General features: G+C 37.8%; 1 protein-coding gene across 1 annotated transcript; it reads left to right on the top strand.

Moving 5' to 3' along the window:
• The first annotated feature begins 13,213 nt into the window (after window positions 1–13,213).
• On the top strand, window positions 13,214–15,996 carry LOC149219140 (uncharacterized). The gene is made up of 3 exons (XM_089386713.1): window positions 13,214–14,629; window positions 15,170–15,795; window positions 15,891–15,996. The coding sequence occupies exons 1-3, from the start codon at window positions 13,214–13,216 to the stop codon at window positions 15,994–15,996; spliced, it is 2,148 nt and encodes a 715-aa protein (XP_089242839.1).
• The last annotated feature ends 580 nt before the right edge of the window (window positions 15,997–16,576 follow it).

Genomic DNA, 16,576 nt, shown 5'->3' with positions numbered 1-16,576 from the left:
ATCCGGGCTGCAATATATATTTAGGAAAATAAAAACATCAAATGTACATCATTGCTGCACAGATAATCATCCAATCTAAGGGATGATGGCTCTACCAGAATCATCAGTCTACACTCAGACGATTGTCTGTTCTATGTACATGAAAATGAATTTATAAAGCTGAGCATGGGAATGCCCACCTCAGCTAGATCATGAAAATATTATGAAGATAATGTATTGTATTGTATCTTATTACAGGTCGCCTTCTAGCTTGAAAAACTTTGGATCCTCATGATAAAGCATTTCACCCGACATCAAAAGATTAACGACCTCATGCTTTAGGGGGCAACTGTTATAGACATTTTTGGGCACTGCAACCCCAATCATAAATGTCCATAAACTAAGGGCTCCTAATTCCCTAAAGGTGTTGTTCCAACCCCTAAAAGAACAAGGTCAACTGATTACAGCATCTCCCAGAAGTTCTCCATGAAAAACTACTCAGAACTGGTCAAAACTGGACCATTTCACCTGCTCCATAGTCAAAGTGCATTGCATCCCACCTGAATACACACAGTAGGTGCGATGCATGTTGAAAAGCCCTTCTATGGGGTGCGATGGGCAAGAAGGGAAAAATGATAGGGTCAATCCGCAAGGTGGAGGAACATGGAATCTTCCAGAAACTTCTCCTGTGACACTTGCCTCTCTGCATTCGACCAGGGATGAGTAAGAGATCATCAATCTCCAAGTGGAATCAAGAACTATCAGAGAGAAGACACTAATCAAATCTCAAAAGCTGACTCACCTCCCTTGCAGACATCTATATATGGATCCCTCATCCCAGAGATCCAGAGGCTGGAATGTTGTATCTTGTAAGGAAGTGATGTTGGTTTCTTGGTGCAATATCATAGTGTTGGGTGATCTAAGCTTTTCATGAGGTGAAGAAGGGCTTACTTGCTGAGAGGATGATGTTGGGTTAGAACAATTGGTTGTAATCCTCTTTTCTTTTTCTTGATTATCAATAAATATATTCAAGTTTTCCTCCACATTCTTGTATAATTGATAATTTATGCACTTGTGTGATCAATATACATCTGATCCTGTATTGTTTATGATAATATATCTATGTTCTTGGATAGTGTTATGCTGCTTTGATTCTACAGGTACTCTTTGAAGCTGGGTAGACAAGGAAGCGAGTGGTAAAGAACTATCAAGAGAGAGAGGAATCAAGCAAGGAACCAAGCGCAAGACAGAGGTTGGTCTCCTTATTCTTTTCTCATCTATTTCTCATAAAGGAAAACGAAAGTAGTTTTTAGTGTGTTTGTTTCTAAGGTAGCTACCAGCCTTAGTGGGACTAGCAGCTCTATATAGACACTAGTTTTCCCGATAACAGGGAGGAATGATACAGGTGGATATTGGTGGCCATCGGCCTATTCCGCGTAGACCCCCACCATTGTTTCTTTCAGTTTTTCAGTTTCCTTAATTGTAGCACAGTTTACTATTTTTGGCAGTTTTTCGGGTCCTGAACTTCCAGATCCGCTTTGAGGCCCTAAACGACGTTTTCTTGGAAAATCACTGGTGAAAAAAATGAGTTTTCAACTCAATATTTTCTATTAGTAGTTGTAGTCCTTGGATAGATCTTTCTAACGAGGTATTGTGTGCATCAAACGGAGATTGTATGCCAAAGTTACGACCCTGGGAAGTTGATGTACCAATTTACCCCAACAAGGCCCATAGTTTGGTGTTTCATCTCTTAGGGTTAGGTTTTTGGATGTTTGGGGTTTTCCATTGTTTCTTAATAATAAATAGGCCTTCAAGCCTCATTGTAACACAATTCAAAGGCATGTAGTTGCACATCTCTTCTCAGAGATTATCTACCATTGTCCGAGCTAGTTTATTTCCATTCTGTATGGAAGCATATTTCAGTTCTTTGATATTAATGAAATGAAGTTTTATTTATGCTACATCTCTATGTTTATGGTTATATCTGTAATTTTTTGTGTTCTTGTTTAAATTCGGATCATCCAATCACCCACATCAATATTTATGTTTGTTGCCTATTTGTTCAACTCAGATTCCCAACCCGAAATTAACTGCCGAACCCGAGACGGAGTGCCAATTTGAAATGCTTGAGCTACATCTCGAATGAGTCATGAGGTGGTTTTGTGGCCTTTACTCCTCGCTAGGCGGGGTTGGGGTTGACTACCTTCGCGACTCAGCCTTAGCTTCCTATCACATCCATGGCATCCACCTGTTGAAGATCCTTTGACAGAGGAGGAGCGAGCCATGTGACTATTCAAATTAGGATCACGAGGATGAAAAACCTTGGAATAGGGCATTATAACCTCGGACTCGTAGCGGGTGACCAACTTAAAGTCCTGAAACCCTCTCGATACAAATAAACTTGTAAGGATACCATGGCATACATGTAAATAACAGTGAGAACGTGAGCTGTCTACCCAACAATTGTCTTGGAAAATGCTTTAGATCTGGCCCAGGAGTCTAGAGACAATCACCCAAGGCTCACCAAGTCGTCTTAGGATAGGATAGAGAGACAGACTAAGTAAAGCCATATCCGAGAGATCCCAATACTTATTTACCAGCAAAACCAATGAGCAATCAAGGTAGTAAACATAGGCCTCCCTGCATGAGATATAAAATGCCATACAAGAAAACCTAAATACATCCCCATGCAAGATAGCAAGACTCCATAATAAACAAAAATAATAGTGCAGTATTCAGACAATCCATCATAAAAACCCATTGTTTCCTTCCAAAAATCGTGAGTAATCTTCCAACTAACTACAAGCATCGAAATATAACCACTTCTCTGGTGACAAAACATAGAAACTGAGTGAACGGGGGAGATGGAACAAGAGAAACCTAGAAAAGAAGCATACCCGTTGAGATAGACCGTTGAGGGAAGGTAGTCGACTGCACCTGAGTGGCGGACTGCGTGGAGCTCCTTCACGTTCAAATGTCAAGTTCCCAGCAAACATGTAGCCTTATCCTCTCTCCGAACATGAAAACTGTGGTGTGAAGTTAAAAGATTGCCATCATAAAACCCGGCACAAAAGCGGTCTAGCTACCTTCCTCTGTACCATAAATTATAAGCATGCTCGATGCCACCTCTCCATACAGCTCAAGTGTGTGAGGGATGGAGTGAAGCCACCCTATAGCCTTGCCCTTCATCACATTAATCATAGCGACGATCCCGATGCAACCAGCTCACACCCCGATCAAGAAAATAAAGACCTTTAAGTAATTACCAAACTTGTAACTACCTTTCCTAACAAGGTTCTACAATAATAGCATATTCATATAAGGAGAAAGAAAGACATGAATCATCACACCACCCATTAAAACATCAAAATTTAGCAACTCTACCAAACACTAAACCACTTGCATTTTTTTATTTTTTCAAAATCATATATATATAATCAAATCGAACTTCACCGGAAAAAAAAAAAAAATTAAAAAAAAATTAAAAAATTAAAAAAAAAAAAAAAAATTACCCATATCTATATGGACTCAAGACAAAAAAAAAATTGGTTGAAAAGTCTTTAAGCTACCTTTTACCTTACCTATGTATTCATCTTATGATGTTAATTTATAAAATATGAATTTAATCATTTATAATTTATATTTGATTAACAAATCATCAATAAATAATGATAACATCCTACATATGTATTCATCTTATGATGTTAATTTATAAAATATGAATTTAATTATTTATAAATTTAGATTTGACTAACAAGTCATCAATAAATAATGATAAGAATTCATGAGTAAATAAGGATGACAAGGAAATGGTGTTGGATTTTATGATTATATAAAAACTCACAATCTAATATATTTTATTAATAAATAAAATTATGTAATAAAATATTAAAAATTTAAAAAAGCATTATTATAATCAATAATTATTAGTTTAATTTTTAAATATTAAGGAGATTAAAAAGCATTATCATTATCGATGATCATTAGTTTAATTTTTAAATTATTTAAATTCAAAGTAATTTAATAATTAAAAAAATTCAATTAAAAAAATCTTCAAATTTAATAAAAAATTAATTGGGTTAAAATTATAATTTTAACTTTTTTAGTTAGAAAACATAACTTAATTAGATATCATTTTTGGGATTCAACTGCGTTAAGTAAGTCATTCAAACGTATGACCATTTCCATGAGAGGTAGTCGTAACTGACTAATTTCTCATGATTTTTGAATAGTTCACTTAGCACTCATTGCATCGGGTGATGCTCACAGGGGTGAAGAAGTGGGATTGAAACTAGTGAAATGTGGAGAACGAATCACATAGCATCAATCATCACTTCCGGGGCTTGCACCCGGTAACCAGGACTTCCCAGGAGGTCACCCATCCCAGAACTCCTCTGGCTCAAGCGCGCTTAACTGTGGAGTTTTTCCCCACAATCAAGCCCACTTAGCTTGCTACCCCATTTGCAAAACCTTAGCAAGTATTGTGCCTCATGAACCATTCAAGTAGAGATCCCTTGACTCTTTTTGAATTTAAGTATGGGGGATTTACGCAGTGCATTATATTAGATATCATTTTTGGGATTCAACTGCGTTAAATAAGTCATTCAAACGTATGACCATTTCCATGAGAGGTAGTCGTAACTGACTAATTTCTCATGATTTTTGAATAGTTCACTTAGCACTCATTGCATCGGGTGATGCTCACAGGGGTGAAGAAGTGGGATTGAAACTAGTGAAATGTGGAGAACGAATCACATAGCATCAATCATCACTTCCGGGGCTTGCACCCGGTAACCAGGACTTCCCAGGAGGTCACCCATCCCAGAACTCCTCTGGCTCAAGCGCGCTTAACTGTGGAGTTTTTCCCCACAATCAAGCCCACTTAGCTTGCTACCCCATTTGCAAAACCTTAGCAAGTATTGTGCCTCATGAACCATTCAAGTAGAGATCCCTTGACTCTTTTTGAATTTAAGTATGGGGGATTTACGCAGTGCATTATATTAGATATCATTTTTGGGATTCAACTGCGTTAAGTAAGTCATTCAAACGTATGACCATTTCCATGAGAGGTAGTCGTAACTGACTAATTTCTCATGATTTTTGAATAGTTCACTTAGCACTCATTGCATCGGGTGATGCTCACAGGGGTGAAGAAGTGGGATTGAAACTAGTGAAATGTGGAGAACGAATCACATAGCATCAATCATCACTTCCGGGGCTTGCACCCGGTAACCAGGACTTCCCAGGAGGTCACCCATCCCAGAACTCCTCTGGCTCAAGCGCGCTTAACTGTGGAGTTTTTCCCCACAATCAAGCCCACTTAGCTTGCTACCCCATTTGCAAAACCTTAGCAAGTATTGTGCCTCATGAACCATTCAAGTAGAGATCCCTTGACTCTTTTTGAATTTAAGTATGGGGGATTTACGCAGTGCATTATATTAGATATCATTTTTGGGATTCAACTGCGTTAAGTAAGTCATTCAAACGTATGACCATTTCCATGAGATTTTATAACTTAATTGTAAAATCTTTCAGCACTTTAAAATTAAATTGTCTTATCAAAATTTCAAATAATTAATAAATTAAAACAAAAAAATTTAATTCACTTATCAAAAATTTAAAATATTAATAAATTAAATCAGTTTTTTTGTTTTTTAAATATCTGTTATCACATCATTCCAAATTGAAATCTAGGAGCGAGGTACCGATGGCGAAAATATTTTTAATTACGCTTAATTGGGAAGATAACGCTTCATACCGATGACGGAAATGAATCTTTATTTAAAGTTTAAATAATTAATAAATTTAAACAAAATTATTTAATTCGCTTCTCAAAATTTTAAAATATTAATAAAATTATATATTTTTTCACGGAAATGAAACTTTATTGACGACGTGGTACACGCTGAATTCAGTCCATAGTTTCTTAGCAATGTAGATGACGCGGATTATTATAAATCAATAAAATTGGTCAACCAACATAATCTGCATCATGCATGACGTTAAGAGAGGAGGTAGGGTTCACGAGGTAGGAGGCAAAGGATTCCGATGGTCCAAATTTAACACCAAACAAGTTAACCTAACAAGTATTTACAATTTATTCAAACTCATGGATTTTAGAAATTATTATTTTTATTTTGATAGTAAATTCGGTAAATAATTCACTTAGGTCTTATTCCTCTAAAACATTTTCAAAAATCTGCGATTACGTTAGGTTAAGTTTTCAGAAACTTTATCCAAAAATCTGCAATCAAATCAAATTCACTCTCAAAAACTTTAATCTAAATTACTATATATAATTTTATTTTATTTTAAACTAATGTTAGCTTAAGCGTGGCAATTTCAATCTTGGATGGAAGAATACTCTACTTATTGTGGGATGTTATCACCAAGATCATGCAAAGCTATGTCGAGTTTGGACATCTTTTAGGATAGTTTAATTCCCCCAAAAGTGGCTCCATCCTCAAACCCTATGGATGAGATTTAAACCTCTAACTTAGTGGAGACTAGACCCCACTCAAACCCTATGGATGATATTTAAACCTCTAACCTAGTGAAGACTAAACCCCACACAAACCATGTGATCTAAGCCTCATAAATTAAATTAAATTACAATATATGCTTATTCAAACTTTTAAATATCACCTAATCCCATGAGTTTAGAGATGAATCTTTAAAATCCTTCGCTCTTAAGGAGTTGGACAGCTTTGGGCAAACAGTCTTTTGTTAGAAAATTAATCCCAACCACCGCTTTAAATAAACTGACATCAGCAATACTTGTGGTACACGATTAAATCAACTAAACAGATTTTTATTGCAAGTTGCGGATTTTGTTGAGCTAAAAAGCATAGATTAAATAAAATTTTAAACAGTAGTACAAATTTCCCATTCCACAACACATCATATATATATAGTTAAAATCAAATGAACATTTAGTGCAATGCGAGTATAACATATGGGCGGACGTTTATTCCCTGAACTATTATTTGCACTCCGCAACATGTGTAGGCTCAGAAAACTATTTTTTTTACAATCGTCCATACTATGTTTTAATACTTTGACTTGCTATGAATTAAATGTGCTAAAAATAAATGTTTTGGAAAAAAACAACTATACTTTGATTAGGGGATGTAAGTCTGAGAGGTCAAGGAGAGAAAATGGTAGAGCAATTTGTGGTGGGCGCCTAAAAGCCACTTGTCACTAAATTTTACAGTGAGTTACTCCGCAACTGCGAATGAAGTGTAAATCTAAATACCAACTCATAATTTTGAGTAAATCTCAGTAAAAACTCATAATTTTACTTGGTGAAATGACTACAGCCTCCATATTTTATACGAATGTATTTTTCTTTATATTTGTGAAATCATGACCAAATTTTTTTTAAAGCACATTCACTCTGTTCTGCTATTAGTAAAATTTAAAATCTTTCTAACTCTGTTCTGCTATTAGTAAATTTAAAATCTTTTTAACTCTGTTTACTACGCAAGCCACTTAAGGAATTAACCTCCCTTGACTGTCGACGGAAAGAAATCATTTTTGAATCCTCCTGATTTTCCTCCGTGACAACGGGAGGGGTAGGGTTTTACCGTTGACAATTTTTTTTCAGTTTTTGTATGGACGACGTGGATTGACAGAATGAGACCAGCTATAACGGTCCCAGCTTCAATTTCCACGCAAATTCGTGAATTATATACTGCAATTACGTACATTAGGCAATCATATTATAAATAGAGTTTCAGCTTCCAGGTATATTCGCAAATCGTTGCCGCAATTACGTCACACAATTATATTTATAAATACTCTGCCCTTCAGCTCTAATAGAGCCCACATAAACTACATTCCAATTCATTCATTCAATCGATATATGAGTATGTGGCGCTTTCTTGAAAGATGAATCTGAGTCGAAAATACTTGGGAGATGAAGGCCGAAGTTTGAGTATTGACCATGGATATTACTTGCATGTTTCCAGCCAACTGATATCTTTGAGGAAAACTCCGAGGTAAGGATTTTAGCCCATTTTACTTGTAAAACTTTAGGATGGTTTTAATATTTTTCTAAATAGTTGAAATAGTATTTTTTTTTTAATTTAGCTATATAATTTCAAGTAACAAGTAAGATTGTGAATTTTTTTAATTAATCTAAACGAAAACGTTTTTTTGTTTTTTTTCAATCAAAAATGTTCATAAGAGAATTATCTTTCTTCTGTGTTTTTTCAATCTCTTACGGACAATATAGTCATTCTTTATATTTTTTCTCTTTTTTCTGTTACAAGAAACATCGAAATTGAATCAATTGAAATTGAATTATTACAGAAACATCTTGGCATTCATATTCAGAATGGTGAATGGCCCCAAATATTCTAGGGATCGAGGTAATCCAACTTAGAATGAAAAATCAATGCCAGTTGGAATGATATATAGTAAATTTATTTTCCAGGCCAAGCAGAATGAGTTAACAGATGCATTGTTGGCCTTACTGTCTATAAACAGCTCTGGTTCGAACACCAAACAAATCTGTAATTCCTTCACAAAGCGATCAGCCATGAGATTGATTCTAGTGCTTCAGGTCATGGTTCTCTTGCTCTCCGCCAGTTCTAGCAGATCCACAGAAGATTCCACTGTGAGGTTCATGCATGGTTCTTTTAGGTGCTCTGCTAAGGAATATCGTACCTGAAATCAAGTGAGTTTTTAGCAGTAACTGGGCTTTGTTTCACTGTTTAAATACAAAATAATTAACATGGGCATCCATATTGTTAATAAGTCTACATAAATCATAGAGTTCAATCACCCACTCAGAGCTTTTACTCAATATGCCCAATAACGCATCATTGCTCCAATTTGACGTATTGACATCTGAATCCTAATAGCCAATGTGCTGATTCTCTTCCAGTAAAGTTCACCTGTCAAAAGATATATATGAACTCTAGGAAATAAAAGATTTATATGAACAATAGGAAATAAAAAAGCACCTCATAGATATATATGAACAATAGGAAATAAAAAAGCACCTCATATTAATAATATCAAAGGAAATATTCAGAAGATGACCAAACAATACGCTTATGGCAGAGCTATTGCATGATCTGTTCTATAAAGTGAAGCAACATATGATAAGCTATGTAAAGTGAAGAAACAAATGTTGAATTGCACATTAGTAAATATTTAGCTTACGGATTGATAATAAGTACCAAGGATTCTTCACTAGCCTTTGAACATAATAAAAATCTGTCCTCAACTGAGGATTGCTTGAAGTATCGCACCCTGGAACTGAATTCTGAACATCTTCAAAATAAAATTTGGAGAATATGCAACAAAATACCAATATAAGCTATATTTCATTTTAGTAATTTATTAAAAATTTAAAATTTATGATTTTTTTAATTATATATAAAAAGCAGTGAGAAAGAAAAAGGATGATTTAGGAGCTGTATAAGTATCTTAATGGATCAAAAAACGTTGGGAGAACTAACTTCATTATTAAAAATACATTTGGAGAGAAGTTTTTGTGAATGTGATCCCACTGAAATTGAATGATAGGTTAATGAGATTTTAGAAACTGAAATTGAATGATAGGTTAATGAGATCTTAGAAAGGAACATTTTCATAAAAGTAAAAATGTATGTGTAGAGGAGTTTTCAAAAATGTGTTTAAGTGAAATTGAATTTTAAGTTAATAAGATTTTGTAAAAGAACATTTTTATAAAATATATTTCATTGTATTTAATTTTGAGTAAAAATGACATAGTTCATAGGTTTTTGGCGAACATAGAGTTGGAGGGGAGATCTTGATAAATTACCAACCAAGCATTTTATTAGAGACTCTAATTTACGAGACACCAGTACATCCAATCCAGTCCAATCAAGTAACTTTCTTCATTTGTAGAATCTCAGCCAGCTTTGATTACTAGTCCTAATCTATGAAGTTGATGCAAAATCACAAAATAGAATGTAATGACTCGGTAATTGTTATTTCAGATAATTACTATGGTAAAACATTATGAGTAATAATTTGTTTTACTAAAGACATTATGAGTTTAAAATAAATATAAGAAATTATTTTTGCACATGTGTATGAATGAAATGATGAAATGCTGGCAACCTCCCAAAGGAGGATTTTCTATTAAAAGGAAAAAATCAGTTATGGAACTGAAAAAAAAAGAAACTGCCTCTGACCCAAGGAAAAGGTCCTGGGGGAGGAGAACCCTGGGCTGTTGATGAACAGGCAGGGAAAGATTCCAGAGAAGGCAGATTGCCTAATGAAGGTTAAGTCTGATTGTGATCAGATAACCAGCACAGTGGTGCACTAGTCTTGTGGAGGCTGCAGGCTTGCAAGATAGCTCGGGGGGAGATTTCCAGTGTAGTGGATCTCATGGTTGGGCGGTTAAGAGCTATATTGTAACAGGTGGGAGCTGAATAACAAGCAACAGTAGCAGACTATCAGGTATGTACCTTAAACTGTTAATTGAAAAGAAAAGGTAAAGCCAGCATAATATTACACTACAGTAGTGTAGTACACCTGATAAAGTAGATTATGTAACCAGAATGAATGTCTGTGTTTCATTTATTATTTAAGAAGAGAGCTAGGTAGTGCAGATGAATGATTTACTGTATTAGTAGGAAATATTGATACAATTATGAATGTCAGTTTCCTGTACAACTTCAATAAAATTACAGCTTACGCATATATGGAGACTGTGAATACCCTAGTCATTAACATACAGAAACTTAAATAGTAGTATATGTCAACTGCTGCCGAATAAATGAATGATATAACAGTGCACGATATTATATACACCCGGCTGTAGGGAAACAAGTAAATATTCTTTGACAGAAGTGATTAAACATCATAGCCGATAACAAGATTACCCTACACTTAAACCCTGGGTGTGTAAACATGCTACAAGCAGAATCGTTCATGAGCGATATGATAATAGAAATGTACTTGAAGCGGCCGTGGCCGAAAATGTATTAAACATAGCACAGTGATGCATTTATATAAAGAAACGAGAGCATACACGCAAAAACCTATACATCACAGTAGTGCGTTTACATATAAGGAAACGAGGGAGTACATGAAATGGAACCAGAAACTTATCAGCGAACAGCAATACGCTTAAATAGAAACTGTAGGAAACTCAGAACCGAAGTCAATAGGCGAAAAAGGGTTACCACAAGTAAACCCTTTGTAACTTACATCATGAACAAACTTATAAAATCAATATGCGGCAAGAAAAGGGATGCTTGCTCCCATTAATCCAGGAGCAAGACGAAACCCTGAGACCGCAGTTCAGAGGATGGACACATAACTATAGAAAGCACGGAAACGTTTAATAAAACATAATACAGATGTAAAGTGGATCTGGAACTAGGAAATGCCAGAACAAATCAATAGACAGCTTCCGAATATAAGATTTCATTACTGTGAAGAGGCCGTAAGGTAGGCCATCCGTTAACAAATAATAACTGTATTGAGAGCAGTTGAAAACGAGTCGATTGGATAACCAAATATAGAAGTACTGTTCATATAAGAAAAAGGGTCTATTTAACTCTTTACAACTGAATAAAATCTAAAAACAAACAGTAACCCTCATTAGGGCCGAAGCCGTAAAACAGAGAGCAACTTCACACGGGGATTCATGGTTACAGTACAGGGATGGAAGCCGCCTGTAGGCCATACCCTGTTGTGAGTAGGGTGAACAGACCTGAGATACAATAGCACAGGTATGAGCCTAAACTCGGCCAGATGAAGCTGTCAATGTTCCAATACATGAAACCCTAAGGTAATACAATCAATGCAAGCTTACCCGGCAGTAAGCGGTGTGACTTCGAGTCCTTTTGGATGAGGCATACGCTGAAACCAAACCCTGCACCGAATATCCTGAAGACCGTGGCGCTGAGACCAAACCCCTGCGCGAGTTATACGGTGTTAGCACGACCGGGTAAGTAACATACATGATAAGATGCAGAAAAATCAAAACATGAATAGCCATTAACAAGCTTGAAGATTGGCCATGACGGGTTACCCATACCTGCACAAGAGAATAGACTGCAGAGACAGAGCTCTGTCGGAGGTAGAGCTGAAGCGTTGATGAAAATGAGCCATAAACCGAAGAACCCGGCAAGTTATATTGTCAACCAAAACCTAGAAATGATCCACACCGTTCAATCTGGATGAGTGATCTTGGCCGTTCGTTTAAGCGGGAGTATGGCTCGTAAACCGAAGGTCAACCTGCCTGTATGGTCACATGCGCTCACGTGGTTCACAGCCACCTGGCCACAGGGCAGTGAGCTGGAAGCTCCTCCGCTCACCAAGTGGCGTTCGGTTAATGCGTACCATCCAACTCTCAGTACAGTTAAGTGAGGGTGCGATGTTAGACGTGTAACCCCGCATATCAAATGAATGTACAAGGGTCATCCATTAAACATACATCAACGTGCCGAGTTTTACACACATGATCATACAAGAAATTCGAATGGGCATGATTATAGCCATGATTAATGATTATACACTTTATAACTAGGTGTTATGTCATGTCAACAGCACTATATTAAACTCAAGGTAGAGGTAGGTATTATGTGATTAAATTTTTTTTTTTGTTGTGTTGGTATAATGAAAGGAGATCGTGACAATGTGGTATCAGAGCCGAAGTTTCCAAACTGTGGCCTTTGGGACAGCAGGAACTAAATGAAAAAGTTACACAGTAACAAGTAATTAATTGTCCTTCTTGTGTACTATCAGGAGAAACAAATAAAGACAGTTACCTGTTAACAGTAAAAGAAGATGGAAGAAATGCCGGGAGCTGGCGGCAGCCCTCCGGGAAATGAAGGAGTGTGGGTACAGCTTGGTGCTGAGACACGAAGTACCAATCAAGCAATATTGCAAACTGTTCAGGAGCTGAAGGGAGAGATGGCGCGCCTGCGAGAGGATAATGCCCGCTTAACTGTAGAACAAGAAAGGATATTAAAGAGTTTGTCAGATAAACAAAACCCACCCTTGGCCAGCCCTAGTGCAGAGCAGCAACGGGGCATGGAGGAACGAGATTATGCACCTGGGCTTTCTGAGGAGCAGGAAGATCATTCTGATAATGTACAAGAACAACAAATTTCCAAGAGGCAGAAAGTGGAGTATAACCTGGGAGAAATTCCAGAAATATTTTAAGGAAAGGTATTTAACTGAGCGTTTTTACGATGAGAAAGCGCGAGAATTCCATGATTTACGCTTAGGACAGCAGTCCATGGATGAATTTATAAATCGTTTCACCTCACTGCTTCGTTACGTGCCCTACATTAAAGAGGAGAAGGCTAAGGTACAGAGGTTTGTGAGTAGTCTACCGGCCTACATAAGGGAACGGATTGAATTTGACAATCCCCGGACTATGGATGAGGCAATTCGGAAGGCTAGAATTTGCTACCAACAGAACAAACAAAAAGGAGAAGTTCCTAACAGAAAATGGAATGAAAGAAAAGGTAGCAGAATTGTTGGAAGCAACAAGGGAAGCCGCAGAGATGGTGGTAAAGGAGCTGGAAAGGGGCAACTTAACAGAAACACAAGCAAGAGTACCTTCCGGCCTAAGCCAAGTGAGAGCAGAATTAGCGAACCTCCTGCTAAATCGGAAGGTGAAGGGAACAGACCTTCAGTTCAGTGCTGGATATGTGAAGGACCACATTATGCTAGGAATTGTCCGCAGCGTAAAAGAACTGAACAAATATCTCAAGTTCATGAAGCCTCAACTGTCGGGGATGTGGCGCGCAGCGTACCAAGGATCAATGCAGCATTAGAAGACCGACAGGCAGAATACCAACCTTCCATGGTAGAATTCGAAGGTAAGATTTCCCACCTTTCTGTAGCTATACTTATTGATCCAGGAGCTACTTTAAGTTATGTTAGTCCAAAAGTAGTGGAACACTGTAAGCTACCACCAGAAAAGTTCAAAAACCCATGGTTGGTCCAGTTAGCTACAGGAGCTAAAAGACGGGTTGTAGCTAAAGTCAATAACTGTTCTTTCACCATAGCCGGACAGCCTGTAACAGCAGACTTGAATGTACTTCCGTTAGGCTCCTACGACATTCTTATTGGCATGGATTGGTTGGAAAAGCACTGGTCGTTGGTAAATTGTAAAACCAAGACCATATACTATAAGGATGATTTGGGGCAGCAACAAGAATTGCAGGGAATTAAACATCCGGTTCAGATACGACCCATCACTGCAACTCAGCTAGCTAAATGCATTCGGAAGAAATGTCAGGTCTATGCTATACAAGTAGGTTACGCGAATCAGAAGAGTAAGATGGCTGCGATAGATGACATTCCTGTGGTACAGGAATTTACAGATGTCTTTCCTGAAGAGGTACCGGGGTTGCCTCCAAGAAGGGACATAGACTTCACCATAGAACTGATACCGGGGGCGGCACCAGTATCGCGAGCTCCATATCGGATGAGCATACCAGAGCTAACAGAATTGAAAATGCAGCTTCAGGAGTTGCTGGACAAACAGTACATTCGACCCAGTGTGTCACCCTGGGGAGCACCAGTATTGTTCGTAAAAAAGAAGGACGGAACTTTGCGCATGTGCATAGATTATCGGCAGCTGAATAAGCTTACGGTCAAAAACAAGTACCCTTTGCCCAGAATAGATGAGCTCTTTGACCAAGTGAAAGGGGCCAAACTGTTTTCCAAAATTGACCTGCGATCTGGTTACCATCAGATCAGGATTAAGGATGAGGACATTGCCAAAACTGCTTTTAGGACACGCTATGGGCACTACGAATTTGTAGTGCTACCTTTTGGGCTGACCAATGCACCTGCCACTTTCATGTGCATGATGAATAGCGTGTTTCACAGATTTCTGGACAAGTTTGTATTGATATTCATTGACGACATATTGATATATTCTCGTTCCCAACAGGAACATGAGGAGCATCTTAGATTGGTGTTGCAAACACTCCGGGAACATCAGTTATATGCTAAGTTTAGCAAATGTGATTTCTTCAAGGAAGAAATCCAGTACTTGGGCCACGTAATTACGAAGGAGGGAATTGCGGTCGACCCTGAGAAAATAAAATCTATTATGGAGTGGCCTATACCTAAGGATGTTGCTGATATCAGATCTTTTATGGGGTTAGCTGGTTATTACCGGAGATTTGTAGAAGGTTTTTCTAGAATAGCCTATCCTATCACCTCCTTACAAAAGAAAGGAAAAATATTCAAATGGACAGCAGATTGTCAGCAGAGTTTTGACCGTTTAAAGCATCTTCTCACCACTGCACCTATACTGAGGATTGCTGATCCTAGTAAGGACTACGTGGTGTGCACCGACGCAAGCAAGGAGGGCGTGGGAGGAGTACTAATGCAGGAAGGGAAGGTTATAGCATATGAATCCAGGAAACTAAAAGAACATGAGCAAAGATACTCTGCGTATGATTTAGAGTTAACTGCTGTGATTCACGCACTAAAGATGTGGCGACATTATCTTCTTGGAAAGAAGTTTCTGTTGTTAACTGATCATCACAGTTTGACGCATTATTTCAGCCAACCTACCTTGAATGCAAGGCAAGGTCGTTGGGCAGATTTTCTAAGCGGATTTGACTTTGAAATAAAGCATTTAAAAGGCAAAGAAAATCGAGTGGCAGATGCCTTAAGCCGAAAGGTTCACTGTTTATGTGAACTATCAGCCAGTAAGTGGCGAAGTACGCTAGTTGAACAGATAAAAACAGCAGCCAATGATGATTCTGAATATCAGCATCTAAAACAGCAGGTTCAACAATCTGATAATGAAAAGTTACAACAAGGGTACACATTGGACAATGTTGGAATGTTGTATTTTAATAAAAAGATGTATGTGCCCGATTCAAGTGACCTTAAGAAGCTGATTTTAGACGAGTTTCATATCAGTCATTACACTGGTCATCCAGGATACCAAAAGATGGTTACAGCACTGAAGAAGGAATACTACTGGCCAAGAATGAAAAAGCAGGTAGTGGAATACCTGGCAAGATGTCTGGAATGCCAGCAAATTAAGGCTGAACATCAACATCCAGCAGGACTGTTGCAGCCTCTGCCTATTCCGGAATGGAAATGGGAGACCATTTCCATGGACTTTATAACCGGGCTACCACGAACGAAGAAGGGCAATGATTCGATTATGGTCGTGGTTGATAAATTGAGTAAAGCAGCACATTTCATACCAGTGCAGTCTACTTACAAGGCAGTACAAATTGCACATCTCTTTATGCAACACGTGTTCCGCTTGCATGGAATGCCAAAGGTAATTATATCAGACCGGGATGTGAAATTCACGTCCACCTTTTGGAGAACTTTGTTTGCCGAGTTAGGCACTCAATTGAATTTCAGCACGGCGTACCACCCACAGACTGATGGTCAAACCGAGCGAGTCAATCAGGTGTTAGAAGACATGCTACGAGCAAATGTAATGTTAAAGCCGAGACAGTGGGAGGAGTATTTGCATTTGGTTGAATTTGCCTACAATAATGGGTATCATACTTCAACTCAGTTAAGCCCCTTTGAGGTCTTATATGGGCGAAAGTGCCACACACCCTCAAGTTGGAGTGGACTGGAGGATAAGTTGAGTTTGGGTCCG

This window comes from Pinus tabuliformis, chromosome Q, assembly GCF_031772625.1.
Source record: "Pinus tabuliformis cultivar Carrire ecotype Pingquan chromosome Q, CPIR1, whole genome shotgun sequence".
Classification (NCBI taxonomy): Eukaryota; Viridiplantae; Streptophyta; class Pinopsida; order Pinales; family Pinaceae; genus Pinus; species Pinus tabuliformis.
The sequence above is the reverse complement of the archived record's forward strand: the minus strand, read 5'-3'. Positions and strand labels throughout refer to the sequence as shown.